The 17,505-nt window shown below is 42.5% G+C and overlaps 2 protein-coding genes across 2 annotated transcripts in view; one reads left to right on the top strand and one right to left on the bottom strand.

Moving 5' to 3' along the window:
- HIP1 (huntingtin interacting protein 1) overlaps positions 1-17,505 on the bottom strand; it is a 407,412-nt gene that overhangs the window by 6,475 nt on the left and 383,432 nt on the right. The gene's annotated exons all lie outside the window — the stretch shown is intronic.
- Positions 3,509-17,505, top strand: part of BAZ1B (bromodomain adjacent to zinc finger domain 1B) — a 67,796-nt gene continuing 53,799 nt past the window's right edge. Inside the window, exons 1-3 of the mRNA XM_081257578.1 lie at positions 3,509-3,980; positions 12,713-12,829; positions 16,138-16,282. Coding sequence (XP_081113704.1) covers positions 3,874-3,980; positions 12,713-12,829; positions 16,138-16,282 — 369 coding nt within the window. The 5' untranslated portion in view covers positions 3,509-3,873. The remainder of the gene's footprint in view (positions 3,981-12,712; positions 12,830-16,137; positions 16,283-17,505) is intronic.

The raw sequence follows: 17,505 nt of genomic DNA, 5'->3' as shown, positions 1-17,505 counted from the left end.
TTACCATGAAAAAACACATAATTTTAATGTAGTTTAAAACATTTTTAAAGAAGAAAGTCATTACAGTAGTAGTTTTGGCCAGAAATGAAGTAGGATGCAGTGGGGATGGCAGGAAGGGGGTGGTTAATGATTTTAGGCAGGCTGATTGCTGTCATCTGATTGACCCTATGGCTGTGGAGCTCAAGAGAGGTCAAGGCTGAGCCTGTGAGGTTGTGAGGAAGGTGGGGCCATTAATAGAAATAAAAAACAGAGCAGGTGATGGAGGGAACAGAGATCATAGACTGCAGATTTGGGATGTTTTGAGGTTTAGGAACCAACAGGACAGGCCGGAAAATACCAGCCAGAAACTGAAACTGTAGGGAATTCCCTGGCGGTCCAGCGGTTAGGACTCCATGCTTCCACTGCAGGGGGCACGGGTTAGATCCCTGGTCAGGGAACTAAGATCCCCGCTAGCCACATGGTGCAGTCAAAAAAAAAAAAAAAAAAGACAAGCTGAAACTGTCTAATCAAGGGTTTCAGTCTGCATCAGTGAAAGAGGGGTGTTAAAAAAAAATCTTGTGTTAATTAGCCCCATTGTTTGTAAACTGGAGCCATAGAAAGAAATGGAGGACAACCACCAAGCAATAGTCACATTAAAGTTTATTATTTTTTTCTATTTTAAAACGAAAATATAATCACTATAGAAAAACAAATGGAAAAATATACAAAAAGATAACGAAGAAAATAAAACCAACCATAACTCCACGTCTCCAAGGTAAACACTATTCTTTGGAGAGACACTTCTCAGCTCCTTGTCTTGGGACTCCACCTAATAGGCTGTATTCACAAAGCCCCACTTCTAGCTTCCACTTCGGTCTGCAGGATTTCCAACTGTGTTCTGGATGGCTCTCCAGGGTACCTCCGGTTCTTATGGCTGAAACTGAGCCCATCACTGAGTCTCCCATTTTAGATCTCTGCTTTACCACCACCAGGGCTGGATTCCAGTCCATAGCAGCCCCAAGCACTGAAATGACTACAGTGACCATTCTCATGTGCAATTAGATGCATTTTTTGAAATATCAAAAGTTTCCAAAATTTGTTTTTTGGATGTTTTTGGAGTTCTTATTCTGTGTGTAGTCTGCCGTTAGTTATCTAGTTCTGCAAGTGTCCATCCCATTAGCCACTTAGTCTGTGCCTCAAATCTGGCCACCTGTTTCCACTGATCTTGCTACACATTTGAGGCCCTTGCCACTAGTGCCACAAACTACTGCAGTTCCCTTCTATAGGGTCGCTTCAATTCAACCCTCACACGCTTTGGCCAGGATGATGACTTCCTCTGCCACTCTCATCTCTTGATACTTTCTGCCTGAAAAATCCCTATGTTTTAGGCACATTGTCCAGAATTTACCAAGTCTGCTCTGCTGCTCCCTCTGCCTAGAAAGTTCGTCCCTCATTTCCTCTGCCTAGTGGAGTGTGCTACTTACCTCTTCACAATCAACTCAGATGCCACATCCTCTGAGGTTTCTCCTAATCCTCTTAGAAGAAACTGCTACTGAAGGAAGAAGAGATCCCTTCTCTGCTAGGTGATCAGAAGGGGCTTCATAGAGATGGCATCTGACCTATATCAATGGGAAAAAAAAAATGTTGCCTGCCATATCAGTAAACAAAGGATGTTGCAGGCAACAAGCCATCACCTTACAGCTGAGCCATGAGGGAACTCAGGATAGAAACAGGATGCCCGCCATCTAGCAGTGCCCCACCCCGACCCCCAAACTCAGGAAGAGAAAGCACAGGATACTGGCCCCAGATAGCTGAGGTGTATATCAAAGGAATGATTTCAGTGAGCCCTGACTTTTGCATCTTCCCATACATAGAAAAGCAATAAGTTTCTTAACTTGAGATACCTGGTTTTCTTTAACAGTAATCTTTCGATGTTCTGACTACTACCTGGTCTTTGTTGCAAAAACTCCTATGTATCCTGGCTCCTCCCTTACCTCTTCCAAGCAGTCTCTCAGAGCTATCTGAGATGTTGTGTCCTGGACTTAAATCCTCGGTATTGTCTATCAAATAAAACATAATTCTCAACTTTTAGGTTGTGCTTTTTTTTTTTTTTTTTCCAGTCGACACCTAGAACTTTACCTTTTACCGGGGGTGGGGGGGCGGGTATCCTTCTCACTTCAAGGTGAGAAGAAAAGGAGAAAAAGGTCTGGCATTGGCATGCTGCCATTCAGGGACATCTAGCAGTCTAGCCCTGTCGAAGACCAGGCTGGGAAGGTATGTTGTGGGCACTGAAGATTTTGTTTTCGTTTTTTTTTTTTGCGGTACGCGGGCCTCTCACTGTTGTGGCCTCTCCCGTTGCGGAGCACAGGCTCCGGAAGCGCAGGCTCAGCGGCCATGGCTTACGGGCCCAGCCGCTCCACGGCATGTGGGATCTTCCCGGACCGGGGCACGAACCCGTGTCCCCTGCATCGGCAGGCGGACTCTCAACCACTGCGCCACCAGGGAAGCCCTCTGAAGATTTTTGAACCAAGGGAGACAATTTAACCAGGGATGAATGATTAATAAGTGTGTTTCTGACTGTACTGGATAGCCAAGCAGATTTTGGAGTATGTGGGTGTAGTGTGCTTGGAGAAGTAGCTCAAATGTTCTCACTCTCCAGGCACAATTATTGCTGTTTTCTTACTGCGCACTTTGTACAGCATTCATCACACAGAACTGTGATTATTTGTCTCTCATTTTTTCAAGTCTCATTTTTTCCCCCTGTAGCACCCAACGCAGGGCCCTGAACATTGTAGGTGTTAGTAAAGACTATTTGAATGAAGATATGTATTTTTAATAGACATGTCGTTTAATATATTTTTCCAAAGAAGCTTCTGTATTATCCTTTCCAGCAAGCCCCTAGAAGCAAGCATTATACTAATATCCAGATCTCAACCACACTCTAGTCTAGAAGCAGGTAACTTTGTGGGGAGCAAGGATGGGGCTCAAGTCATCCCTCGTAGAACCTTTGCTAAGGTAAGGTCTGGAGGTTACTTCCCGCCAAGCCCTCCTCCCATCCGCCCCACCCGCGCACCTCCGGGCGTGGCCGAGAGCGGCGCCTTTAAGAAGGGGGCGGAGCCCAAGTGAAAAGACAAAGCCCCTGGCCGCGCGCTCCCCCTCCCCCCTCCGGCACACCACACGGACAGTGGTGCCCGGATGTCGGTGTCGCCTTCGGTGACAGATGGCGCAGTGTCTGTATATGTTAGAGGGCTTCTCTGGCCTGACCTCTTTGAATTCCCGGCCTTTCGGTCCCCCGCTGTCCCCCACTTTCAACTCCGCCGCTGGAGGCCCGCTCCTGTCACTGGCGCTTACATAACGTGACCTTTCACCTCTTCATACTGCCCTCTAGTGCGCTGCAACCCAACTAGGCGGCCCGGGAAGGGGGGGGGACCCAATCGCAGAGCGGCAGCTCCTCTAAGCCAATAAACTCTGGGTGCTGACCAGCTCTCCGCCTATTGGAGCATTCGCCACCGGCGCCACAGGGGAGCACGTTAGTGTGTGCGCTGGCCGGACCGGGGGGAGGAGGGGAATCTCCCGCCATTTTTCAATAATTTCCTCCGGTGCAGCTGAGGACGAGTCGTGACTGCCGAACGCGGGGACCCGTAGCGAAGGTTGGCCGGAGGCTTCGGGGCGGCGCGGCAGTGTGCGTGGGAGTTCTGTGCCCTTGCGTCCCTTTCCATGGCCCTAGCGCGGCGGCGCCAGCAGTGAAGGAGCCGAGTTCGCGCCGCCCTCTCACCCCTCCCCTCCCCCACCCCACCCCCGGGAGCCAGGCGCTTGCTCCGGGCCGCGGGGCCTAGTGTTGCGCCGCGGGCTCGCTGAGGAGCAGCCGCCTTCCCCGCCGCTGCCGCCTCCGCGATGGCGCCGCTCCTGGGCCGCAAGCCCTTCCCGCTGGTGAAGCCGCTTCCCGGCGAGGAGCCGCTCTTCACCATCGCGCACACTCAGGAGGCCTTCCGCACCCGGGAGTATCCTTTTCCAGTCGCGCCGGCCAGGCCGCCCGCGGGGTGGGGTGGGGCGGGGTGGGCCGCGCAGCCCCGCGCCGGTGGCAGCTGTCAGCGCGCCGGGCGCTGGCGGGCCAGCACCCCGAGCGTGAGCCCCAGGCCCGCCGTTCCGGGGGGGTGGGCGGGCGGGCCGGCCCGGCTCAGGCCGCCCTGGAGCCCTGCGCCCTCCATCCTTTCCTCGGCCCCGCACTTTGTCACCGGGCCTCGCTGTCGATGAACGACCCTCTGTCCCGCCCCCCCCCCAGGGGGTTGGTTTTAGGCCCTAAGTGCCGAGGGTTGAGCGGGGTTTCCTTTGCTGCTGCTTTTTTCTTTTTAAATTAAGCCTTCCACTTAAGTTTTGGAAATTGTACTTGAGCGGCCTCGTGATTTGGGTTGTACAAGTCGCGACTGCGTCTTCCCGGATCTCTGCGGGGACATTTGTGTTTTGCTTCTCCCGAGTGGACTTTAGGCTGGTGATGAACTGACAGGATTGTGAGGCACAATACCAAGAATGAATGTCCAGACTTAGAGAAAAGGCAGTAAAAAAGTTACCTTGGAGGAGCGGATGCCTTCCTTCCCTGGGCATGCACAGATTTGGAATTTTGACGATGTACAGGAGATCAGTATTTGTCTTTCAACAACGTTTCAGAAAGACACGCTTAAAGTTTTTATGTTGTATTTTAGAAACACGAGGCTGATGTTTTAAATAAGAAGCACCCTTTCTTCTAATCATTGCTTAAGGTTTCTTGTACAAGCTTATTAGTCTTTTAGTTGAAAGTTGTACGACTCTTATTTACTTTTTTTATGGATGCCAGATGCGTCCTTTTTGAAGCTTAAGTGTAAAAAAGTTTTCTGAATCAAGCTTTCTTTAGTGTACAGAAAGCTTCAAGAGTGAAGGGTAATGTATTCTTTAGTTTTATCACCCCTTTCCCTTTGGAAGGACTTGATTTCTTAGTAGTTTCAGTTTGCTTGCTTCAGTATGGAAGGAAGTGCCGGTGTGAGCTATATCATTTGATTTCATTTCTCTTTGATCCTCCCTTTAATGTAATGCTTTATGGGATAACCTCATTCTTGTTTGAGTGCAGTTTGTGGATGTTAGGTGTTTACATACAAAGGGATTTGGCAAGTGAGTCCATGCTTTAGGAGGGCTCATGAAGAAATGCAGCTAGAGCATCTCAGAGCTGAAATGGATCTTGGAGATGGTGGGGTTCTCCTGCCTGGGTATGCCAGGTGGGCCCACACAGTTGAGGTTGGCTTGCTAAAGGTCACACACTCCGTAAATGATGAGAATCAGGAGTAGAATTCAGTGCTCTTCGTACCACCTCATCCCTGAAAGTAAATCAAGAGAGGAACATGGAATGCTGTTCTTTCACTTTTAATAATGTTAGTCCATTGTTTGTGTCAGTTTGTGGTATGACAAGGTGCATTTACGGGAGGGGTCGGAGTGGTAATCTGGTTCTTTTTCTTGTCAGGGCTTTTGGATTGTTTTGGAGAAGTGCTCTAGCTCTACCAAATACTTTATTCTAAAAGTGCCCAATTTTTTTTTTTTGTTGTTTTTTTAATAACATTCCAAAACATCAGTGAAGTAAAAAATTACTTTTGGGAATCTGCCATATCCTTTTCAGATGTCATCTTTTGAGCAGTTGATGGTTATTCACACTAATATTACTGGATGTTGATTTTTCAGGTCTGGTTCTAGTGGAGTATCAGAAACTGTGATAAGGAGGAGACAAATTCTAAGTCTGTACTAGGTACTGAGCTCTGTAAAAAATGGCTGTAGATAGCTAATTTAGAACTGGCAGCCCCGGCTTTTTCATATCATTTACTGAAATCACTGAAATACAGTGATACATATGAGGAGTTTCTTTTAATGATGACAGTTGAAAACTGATACGTGGAACTTTTTAACTGTTATGTATTTAATAAAAATTCTTCATCTTTAAAATTTCCCATACCAGTATTTAGAACCCTTTTAACAATGGAGTTCTTAAATTGTGTTACATATTGGGGGAAAATTGCTCCCTTGGTAATTTCTACAAGTGGAAGCACTTTGAGGATGGTTTTTAAACAATTGTACTGTGTGGTTGGCAGGTTGGCATATTTCTTTATTAGGCTATTAGTAATTTCATAGAGGAGAACAAGTATGTGGTTGGGTAACTGCTGCATTTGAAGTATTGTTATTTCCAGTTCTTAATTTATAGTTATAATTATGTTTTAATAGGACTTCATATTAATTTTCTCCTAGTACCTACCTTTTGGTTGCATGTATATTCTATGGCAAATTTGTATGGTGTTTTATTGGCTTAAAGCTGTGAGCATTGTGTTCTTGAAGGTATTGTACATCTTCATGAAACTTACAGTGGTTGTGAATGATGCACACATTTAATGACTGGGTTATATATTGATGTTTATTGTACTATAGCTTTAAATCTGTGGTACATTGCTTCCTAGGATAGTACTACTGCAGGCAAGACAGTAGATCTTGGTTGGAAAAATTAACTTTATTGGAATCACTTCTTGATGTGATTATTTGACAATAGAATTCACACTGACTGTGTTTAAGTCAAGATAGATTTTAAGGAGGAACTGAACCTACAAGTAGACTGCTGTAGATTAATTTTTTTTTGTATTGCTTTATCCTAGTTTCTAAAGCCTAGAAACTAGTTCATAACCTTAGTAGCATCAGTATGAGAACTTTTAGATGGTATAATAAGGAGGGGGTATTAGAATATACAGTTATTCTGGCTCTAGGCAAGAATAACTTGATTTGCCTAGAGTGTTTTAAGAGCTGGGGTTAAGTTGTAGTTGCAAGACAGGATTTTATTGGGCAGTTAGAATACTGAGCTCTTATGTCGATTTTTATAATTTAATTTTTTTAAAGTAACAAGTTATTATCAGATTAGAGTTATTTTTAACTTAATGACAGACTGGTCCAAAGAGAGAAAATAAGATAAAAAGCAGACCTTGAGTTGGTGCTTTGTCTTCTCACTTAGAACTCTTAGCATTATAGTTATGCTTATTTAACCTCCATACTTTTATGGGCTACTTCCTTTCGGGCTATCAGGTACTTTATTGAAAGAAACAATACTTACAAGGCTAAAGAGAACAAAGAAGCGCAGCATATGGTGGTAAGGAAGTAGCTCTTGAACTCTTGAAAAAGTAGATGCATAATGAGATAGTCTAGGATTTGAACTTATCTTTTATAGCTTACACAACCTTTGGAGAATTGCTTTGACATTTTGTCTGCAATTATAAGTGCAGCAGTCGCTGGAACATAAAAACCACAACTGGCATTTGCTTTGAGCGGTTATTTGAGAGTGAGTGACTTATTTTGGTAACCTAAAATCTGAAATAGGATTTAGAGCCAGCTGACTCAACATCCTTTTTGTAAAAAATTAATTAATTATTATTATTTGGGGGGGGCTCTGTTGGGTCTTCGTTGTGGTGCGTGGGCTTCTCATTGCGGTGGCTTCTGTTGTTGTGGAGCACGGGCTCTAGGTGTGCGGGCTCCAGTAGTTGCAGGCCGCGGGCTCAGGAGTTGTGGCGCATGGGCTTAGTTGCTCCATGGCCTGTGGGATCTTCCCAGCCCAGGGCTCGATCCCATGTCCCCTGCATTGGCAGGTGGATTCTTAACCACTGTGCCACCAGGGAAGTCCCTGAATATCCTTCTCATGGGCTTTTTTTTCCCTCCTTTCATTTTTATTTTTTCTTTAACTTTTCTCTTAGCATAAGTCAAAGTAATAACCAGAACAGAGTTACATAAACTTAAAACTACCTAATGTTAGGGGTGGTTGTAGAAATTTCAGTTTTAGACCTTTGAAATTAATCTAATTTGAATGACTAGTCAGTTAAAAATTGTGCTGTCAGAGGACATTCATTCCTAGACATAATCGTTAGGTTTATAGTGCTATCCAACAGAAAAATGATGTGAGCCACATGTAATTAAAATTTTTCTAGGGCCACATTTGAAAAAAAGGAAACGGGTGAAAAAAAAGGAAAGGCACATTTTCCTTATTCCAAGTTTCAGGCTGAAGGAGCAGTCCCTGTCTGCAGCGACCTTTTCTAGTGGCAGAAAGATCAGGAGGAAACCATGACAGCTGTTTAAGCTTCTTCCTGGAAGTGGTGTCTATCACATCTGTTGGTCAAAGCAAGTTATGTGGCAGGGCCCGGCATCTGTGGGGAGGGGATATGCTTTCCTCTTCCCAGGAGGCATTGCAAACCACATGGCAGTGGGTGGAGGTGTAGAATCCTCTTAGGGAAGAGAGGTGGATATTTGGAAAGAATAGTACAGTCTGCCACATTTTAGGGTTAAGAGAATGTTTCCTGGGGAAGGTTGCTTTTAAGTTGAGATCCAAAGGAGGGTTAGAATTTAGTTTATTTTGCCAGTTATATCTCAGTGAGCTGTTTTTGTTTGTTTGTTTGTTTGTTTTGGCTGCACTCGGCAGCTTGTGGGATCTTAGTTTCCTGACCAGGGCTCTTACCCAGGCCCCTGGCAGTGAGAGCGCTGAGTCCTAACCACTGGACCGCCAGGGAATTCCCGATTTTGAAAACCTGAAAGAAGTTTCATATGGCTGGAGTGGAGAAGTAGGAATGGAGATGCAGTGATGAGAGATACAGAAAAGGGGTGCATCACAGGTCCTTCTGAGATAGGCTGAGGAGTTTGGACTTTGCCTTAAATTTAGTGGAGGCTGTTGAAAAATTTGAACAGGAAAGAAGCAGGCTTTTAGGTTAGGAAGATCACTGTGGCTGCAGCATTGAGAATGGATCTGCAGCCTTGAGACTAGTGGCAGCTAGATGGTGAATCTAGGCAATCGATAATTGTGGTCTAAATAAATTTACTAGCCCTTGAGGTGGAGAGAAGTACAGTTGATGGATTTCTGAAATTAAGTAAATTTGACAGGGTTTGGTGACTGGGGAGGAATCAAAGGTTATGTTTTGGTTATCACTTGGTTAGTGGTGTTCTTCTCTGATATAGAGGACCCTGTGAGACAGGAGGGAAGGGAGCAGGGCACAACCTTAAAAGAATGACATAGCCCCTGAGGACATAAAGTGGTTAGAACCGATTAGGCCCAAGTTGGCGGAAGAATCTACTTCCAGTAGACCTTGAGCCTCATCAAACGCTCATTGTGATACATTAGAATATTGTAAATGACATCCGCAGGCGCCCTGACTGTTTGAGGCCAACCGTAAAAGGCCAGAAAGTGGGCAGTGGTCCAATTCCTGGAAATCCCTGCCCCTTCCCCAAAATAGTTGGAGTAATCTTCCTATTGCTTAGCCTATGAAATTACCCAGCCCATAAAAACTAACCATCCCATATTCCAGGGCCTATCGCCTTCTGAGAGGGCCCACACTCTGTCTGTGGAGTGTGTATCTTCCTAAATAAACCTGCTTTCCCACTTAGGTCTTGGGGAAAACCCCCTTGCCTGACTGCTTGCATCCTTCACAAGCATCCTATATTAATAAATCTACTTCTTGCCTATGGCTTTGCTTCTCGCTGCATTCCTTCTGCACTAAGGCATAAAGAACCTGAGCTTCATTAGTCCTGAGACCAGGTGTGTGGTTTCAGCAGGGAGATTGTGGGTTCAAGTCCCATCTGAAATGTGATTGGGTTTGAGTCCCAATCTGAGGTGTGGGGTTTCATGGAAGAGGATCAAGTGTTTCTTTTGTTTTGACTGTCAAGGGTGGTGGGGGACGGATAGGAAGTGAAGTGTTTAGTTGGGGAGGTTCTTACATTGAATTGCTGAGTATATCCAAATGGAGATGTATATGTTGCTAGTATATATATGGGCCTGGAGTTCAGAGAGAGGGGACTGAGCTGGTGATAGAAGTTATTAGCATATATAGATAGTAGTTGAAGTTACGGGCATGGATGAGGTCACCCAGAATGAGAATGCTATACTGATGATGATTTTCAAAGGAGGGTACGAAATATCTGTATTAGGGTAGAAGAGACTATTTGAAAAGCCACACTCAATCAATCAGTATTTGGTATTTAAATACATATTGTTTGAAAAAAGTTGGAAAAAGAAGTTTCCTCCTTTTTTTCCCTTAAAATAATAAAAATCATAGAAAATAAAACACAATAAAATCTTGATGGGTGGAGTGATTTTCAGAACTCGGGGGGCCAGAGGATTTTTCCCTTTGCAACAACATATTTGTATTTTAGGAGGCCTGAGGCCAAATGAGATTTTTAAATCAGAAGAAATGGGTTTAAAAACAAGACTGAGAAAAAAGGTTGTGAGTGTGAGAATCACAAAGGACCAGAGAAGAAGAGGATTACCAGTAAGGCCAATTAACATGTTTTAAAGTGTTATGACTGGATGAGAAATGAGGATCAAAAGCTGGATTTGGATAATGGTTCTTTTATTGGAGAGAAAGGACTTAATTGAGAAACACCTAAGTGGTTACAGTTAGGGACTGAAGAGGTTAGGATGATTCCCTGATTTCTGACTTGGACACTAGGGCCATTCAGTGAGATTGGGAGTATCTGTTAAAGAGCAAGTTTGGGAGGGAGTGGAGGAGTAGTAGGAGTTTAGTTTTAGAAGAAGTTGGATTTGAGGGATTACTGAGGCATCCAGGTGACAGCAGTCTTGTGTGTTATTGGCCATATGGGTCTTGATCTAAGGAGAATGGACTGGGCACCTTATTCCTACTCCCCCCACCCCCCCAGGCAGAGCCTCGTGACTTGCAGGATCTTAGTTCCCTGACCAGGGATTGAACCCGTGCTCTCGGCCACTGGACCACCAGGAAATTCCCACATTACGGAAATTCCCAGATTATTCCTCCTTTTTAAAATAACAACTAATAATAAAAACTTAATGTTTTCTCTTTAGGACATTTGTTAATCTCACATTCTCTCTGATTACACAGTGAATTTCTTCAGTGTAGCTGAATGATATATTAGAATGTTACTAAGCTTTTTGAATGTTTAAATAAATCCACGTACTGATTCTTTATTTTACCTCCCCTCCCCAGGTGCAAACAGGCAAACAGGAAACAAATCCATTTTGTTGATAAGTTAGTTACGATAATGTCCCTGTAGAAACCATGCTATTTCCTTTTCTCTGTGGGATTTTATAAGTTTTCAGTGATTGGATTTACATAGCTTTCTATGTACATAGCTTTCTAAAAATCTCCTGATTTTTACTGGTGCTTTATTTTGTTTAATCATTTAAATATTAGCAACAGCCTGGTGAGGAAAAGAGAGATATTGCTTTGTTTTTGGCAGATCCAGAGAATGATATGGTGAGAGAAGGTCCTTATACTATTGACTACAACTACAGTTTGGGATTATTTTTGGATTTATCCCTGTCATTCGTCTTTTAACTGATCATAACCCTAGAAAACCAAGAATCTCTTTTATATTAAAAATGAATTATTTGTTTAGTTGTGAGGTAATATTACAAGGGGAGCTGTTTAAATACTTTTTATTTCAACCATTATATATAAAAACTGTCACTTGGAAAGTACAGAGATTGGCAGCTAATTCTCTAGTTGTGGTGTAAGTTCATTTTCCTGCATAACGTCTTTTGCTGTGCATAAAGTAAATTAGTTACTTGTCATTTGAATTTGAATATGGCTGGGTGATAATGAATTACAATTGGGATGGTATGGGAAGTTACCATATACATGGCACTAGTTATAGGATCTCTTCCTCCATCTCCCTCGCAGAGACGGAATAATGACTGGTAAACAACTTGTGGATGTGGTATTATTGGAGATAACATAACCAGAGTTATTTTTAGTACTTTATGGAATTTATTTTATTTTTATTATTTTTTTATTTTTTGCGGTACACGGGCTTCTCACTGTTGTGGTCTCTCCCGTTGAGGAGCACAGGCTCTGGACACGCAGGCTCAGTGGCCACGGCTCACGGGCCCAGCCACTCTGCGGCATGTGGGATCTTCCCGGACCAGGGCACGAACCCGTGTCCCCTGCATCAGCAGGTGGACTCTCAACCACTGCACCACCAGGGAAGCCCGGAATTTTTATTTATTTATTTATTTATTTATTTTTGTGGTACGCGGGCCTCTCACTGTTGTGGCCTCTCCCGTTGCGGAGCACAGGCTCCGGACGCGCAGGCTCAGCGGCCATGGCTCACGGGCCCAGCCGCTCCGTGACATGTGGGATCTTCCCAGACCGGGGCACGAACCTGCATCCCCTGCATCGGCAGGTGGACTCTCAACCACAGCGCCACCAGGGAAGCCCCGGAATTTATTTTTTAAACCTTAGAGAATCAACAAGTGTTTCCAAGGTAGACTGGAAGGCTGTTAGTAAATGGATCATTAGCATATGCATGGGGTTATTCCAAACTGCCTGTGAGACTGCTGGAGCCATCTCATCTTACTGTGGAACTGATTCTTAAACTTGCTGACCATCTGAGTTGTGTAACAGTTTCACATACCTTAAATTCTTATTCCTTGTGTCTTGTATTTTATTTTGCCTTTATTTTTTCTTACTAATTTTTAGTACTGTGTGAGGCTTGTGAAATGAAACTTGGGTGAATTGAAGAAAGCACAATTGTAGACGGTCCTAACCATACTTTTTAGTGTTAATCATCTTGTTTGGATTTGCCAATTGAAAACTCTGATTTCAGTTTTATCTTATGCTGTACATTATAGAAAGGATACTATAGTTTTTTCCCATGTATGATAAGTATTTTGTGGATTAGTTGTCTCTGTTGCTTGAATATTGTGTTCCTGAGCCACTGCTGACAGAGAGTATGAAGCCCGCTTGGAAAGATACAGTGAACGCATTTGGACGTGTAAGAGTACCGGAAGCAGTCAGCTAACACACAAAGAGGCCTGGGAGGAGGAACAGGAAGTTGCTGAACTGTAAGTAGTAGAAGCACTGCCCTTCTAGCGCTATCTTCACATTATTAGCAAAGAGGGAATATTAACCATAAAACAATATTTGTATTTAAATTTATGTGGCATAAATTGGAATATATTACGTTAGTATAATGTACTGGTGTCTTGCCTGTTGTCATTTTGCAAGTAACAGTATGTGGAATATATAGTTGTGTGTACACTTATTTAGGTATTTACTAGGCTTTTGAGTGTTCTTGCTGTATACTTTTACCTTGTAAATACTCTGGAAATGTGGTTCTAAGCAAAGGAAGCTGATATAATCTAGAAGTAATATGGAGGCAGCAAATTGCAGAAAGTTTTCTTTATTTTGTGGTCATTTGAAATTTAAGATAGTATTTAAAGCAGCTATCAAAAATAAGTACACAGTTTGAAGACAGTTTATCTGAGTGGGGTGGTTGAATGAGGTGTCTTAAAAATCCTGTCTGTTTTCAAAGGGCCTATTTGTCTGGGTAGTCTCTCAAAAAAAACACTCAGAATTTTGGCAGTAGAAGCATGCAGAAGATAAGTAGAAACTAGGGATGATAAAACAGTACCCCCTTTTTTTTAGTGGTTTTTTTTTTAATTGAAGTATATTTGATATACAGTATTATATGTTGCAAGAGTACAGTATAGTGATTCACAAATTTTAAAGGTTATACTCCGTTTCTAGCTACTACAAAAAAACTACTCTTTTAGAAATTTGGAGTTAAAACTTTTTCTGTGGACTTCTCATTGACTTCTCTTGATAGTATATAAGCAGAGAGCATACAGTTTAGTAATTAATACCATTCTCCTCTTTTGCCTGTGTAACAGAGCACAACCTTTAGTTGAGACCTGGGGTCTAGTAATGCTTCCATCACTGATTAATAATTAGTGCAGTCTGTTAACCTGGTGCCTGTTTCTTCTTTGCTTGGGTCACTGACGTAGTGCTGTTTTGGATTATTGTTACTTATGTATATGCCCTGTTTAGTATACTAGGCTCGGGGTTGGCCTACCTTTTCTGTAAAGTGCCAGTTAGTAAATATTTTAGGGTTTGTGGGCCATGTGGTCTCTGTCTCAGCTATTCAACTTTAAGGTTGTACAGTGAAAACAGCCAGTGATAATACGTAAATGAATGGGAGTGACTAGGTTCCAGTAAAATTTTATTTACAAAAACTGGGAGCAGGGTGGATTTGGCTCATGGGCTGTTGCTGACCCCCTGCAGTAGCCTGTAAACTTGAGGGCAGGTCTCATGTTTGACTTATTCTTGTATTGGTCACAGTGCCTAGGCACAGTCCTCTGTACTGTATAAGCACTTACTGTTTGCTCTTTGCAAAACAGATGAAAATAAGTTGCTTTCCTGCACACGAAGAGAAGTACGGTGGGAATTTAGAGGTTAGAGAGACTAACCTAGAGTTGCTAGGGAAAACTCCATGAGACTTAATGAAGACAGTAACAGTTGAAGGGTAGTTTGTGCCCAGTTGCAGAAAACAAGATGAGACGTTTGTATTTACTTCAGTGACCAATGTGAGGACAGCAGTGCTTTTTGAACAGCAGAGGCACATATGACAGTTTTGATGATTGGGGTTGTGCTTTGAGAAGATTAATCTGGAAGCGGTGTGCAAGATGAGTTAGAGAGGGAAGAGGAAGGTGGGAAGTCTGTGTAGGCTAGCTAGGAGTATTCAGGTCGGGAGCCATGGCATTACTGGGAATAGAAAGAATGAGATGGATTTACATTCTGAAAAAGGGGGTTTGGTCATAATTTTGGAAAACCACTACAAACTTTGTTCTTGAAAAGTCATAATACACATTAAAGATTTTCAGAAGACTGTAGTAAAGAAACTCTAGCTTGGTTTAATCTTATGGGTTTTAAACTTATTCGACCTTCGAACCCATTACAACAGAGGGAAGTTCTGAAAAACACACTTAGGGAATGTTTTATGTGATTTGATAGCTAATAGAATATAAGGGGTAATGGGAGAAATTGTTGAAAAAGACGGTGAGGTTTTATAATTTTTATTCAAAGTAGAAATACTTTTTTCTGATTATAAAAGAAATGTATACTTGTTATAAGAATGTAAACAATACAGAGTTAGTGAAAGAATCTGAACATCATTGTCCAACTTCACTCCCCAGAAATAACCACAGACAATGAAGCTTTAAGCCTGAGTGACTGGGAGGCTTAATGGAAAGAGACAGTGAATTTATAGGGGCCAGGAAAGGCCTCATGGAATTAAGGAAGTCTGAGGACATCTTGGAAGGGTGATTAAGCTGGGAGGGAAGACAGTGGGGAGAGGACAAAGGTAACAGTCTTAACAAAGGCAGGGAGACTTGAAGGTTATTGATCATGAGGGAAATAGCAGATAACTTGGTAGGTTAATTGTGAACGGAGTATGATAAGAGCTTTTAAGTCTAGCAGTTGTAGGAACATTTGTTATGAACAGCACAGAGAGTGATTGAGAATATTGTAGTATGATAATGAACCTACTACTTGCATCTGTATGAATATTCTCATGCCTGATCCTCCCTTTTGCCCTGTAACACATACGTTAAACTATCTGGTCAGAATTGGATATCTAACAACTCTCCATTTAGGTTGCTTCCCATTTTCTGCTGTCATCAAGAATCCAGCAGTGAATATCTTTGTGTACCTATGACAGTTCTCCTAACTGTTGTCAAACTGCTTTCTAAAAGAGTTGAAACATGGGCTTTTGGCAGAGTATGTGTGCTATTTTGCACCATTCACTTGCTCCTATCAGGGTGTGATAATTAAAGTTCTTTTTTGCTAGTTTAATAAATGAAAAGTGGTACATCATTGTTTCACTTTGCAAGGAGTTCAAATCATGGTTCCAACATATTACCCATTCATGATTTATTTTTCTTATCAATAAAATGAAAATTCTAGACCCCTCACAAGGTATTGTGAGAACTAAATGAAGGAATGCATTTTTATTGATTGAGACATAATAATTAAGTTATGGTCTCCCAACCAAAAATTGGGCAAAGGATAAGTATAAAGAATTCATACCTGAAAAGGGAAGTCAACTGCAAAAACAAACGAATGGGAAAATGTTCAACCTACTAATGATGTGCTTATTATTTCCATTTTATAGATGAGAAAATTAACATGGATAGGTCAGTCAGACAAAGCTATTTAAAAGTTCTTTTTTTAACTTGTATACCACATAGGTTTTAATCTTTGTATTCTCCAGTGCCTTGCATGTATTTGGTAAAGAGCTTTTTGAATTGATCTGAATAACTCTCTGGATAGGCTCTCCTGCATTTTCTTGGTAACTGATGACATGTTTGTTTAGTTTGAAGGAGGAGTTCCCTGCCTGGTATGAGAAACTTGTTCTGGAAATGGTTCACCATAACACAGCCTCCTTAGAGAAGTTAGTAGATACTGCTTGGTTGGAGATCATGACCAAATATGCTGTGGGAGAAGAGTGTGATTTTGAGGTGAGTGCCTATTTTTATTTATTTATTTATTTTATTTATTTTTTTTTTTCTTTTTTTTCTTTTTGCGGTATGCGGGCCTCTCACTGTTGTGGCCTCTCCCGTTGCGGAGCACAGGCTCCGGATGCGCAGGCCCAGCGGCCATGGCTCACGGGCCCAGCCGCTCCGCGGCATATGGGATCCTCCCAGACCGGGGCACGAACCCGTATCCCCTGCATCGGCAGGCGGACTCTCAACCACTGCGCCACCAGGGAGGCCCTTTATTTATTTTTTTAATGTGATTTGACTCACCAAATGTCAGGATTGGAGCTTCCAGCATAGATTATAGAATATATTTCTATGTGAGTAAAATTGTTTTACATTTGAAGTCCACTTTACTTAATATCAAATATTTTAATCACCGATTTTTTTTTTTTTAATGTGTTGGGTTTTTGTTGCTGTGGGCGGGCTTTCTCTAGTTGTGGCGAGCGGGGGCTACTCTTCGTTGTGGTGCGAGGGCTTCTCATTGCTGTGGAGCACGGGCTTCAGTAGTTGTGGCTCGTGGGCTCTAGAGCGCAGGCTCAGTAGTTGTGGCGCACGGGCTCAGCTGCTCCGTGGTGTGTGGGATCCTCCCAGACCAGGGCTCGAACCCATGTCCTCTGTGTTGACAGGTGGATTCCCAACCACTGCGCCACCAAGGAAGTCCCTAATCACCAAGTTTTAGAACCACATTTGTTATTGAGAATGTTGACTATTACAGTAATTGTTAGACTGTGTATCATTGCAACCTTGTTTTCCCTGTTTTGTCCCTTTTTGATAACTCGATGCTGTATTGGCTTTTTTTGTTTTGTCATTTTATTCATACTTTGTTTAAAAGACCTTTAGATATTTTTAGTCTAAATCTATGGAATCTATAGGCAAAAGATTTCATTTCCCTGCAACAGTGATTGAGTTGACTGTTTTCTTTTTCTATTTAAATTTTTAAATTTTCCAGCCCATTACTAAAGGATAACTATTACTGAAGTAAATAGGTAGGTTAGCTATTACTATTACTAAAGGTTTTACTAAAGTAGATAGGTAAACTGTTTATGTAACACTAAAGCAATCTCTGTATAATCCTTTGAAAACTTGAGTAAGATTCAGGCGGATGGGAACTAACATTTGTTGAATTTCTGTATGTACTGGATACTGGGCTAGTTGCTTTACATAATGTCTTAGAGAATGTGCACAGAAAGGTGAGGTGGTAA

The sequence above is a fragment of the Mesoplodon bidens genome (assembly GCF_964165515.1).
Source record: "Mesoplodon bidens genome assembly, chromosome: 15".
NCBI lineage: Eukaryota > Metazoa > Chordata > Mammalia > Artiodactyla > Ziphiidae > Mesoplodon > Mesoplodon bidens.
This window is presented reverse-complemented; position numbering and strand designations above follow the sequence as displayed.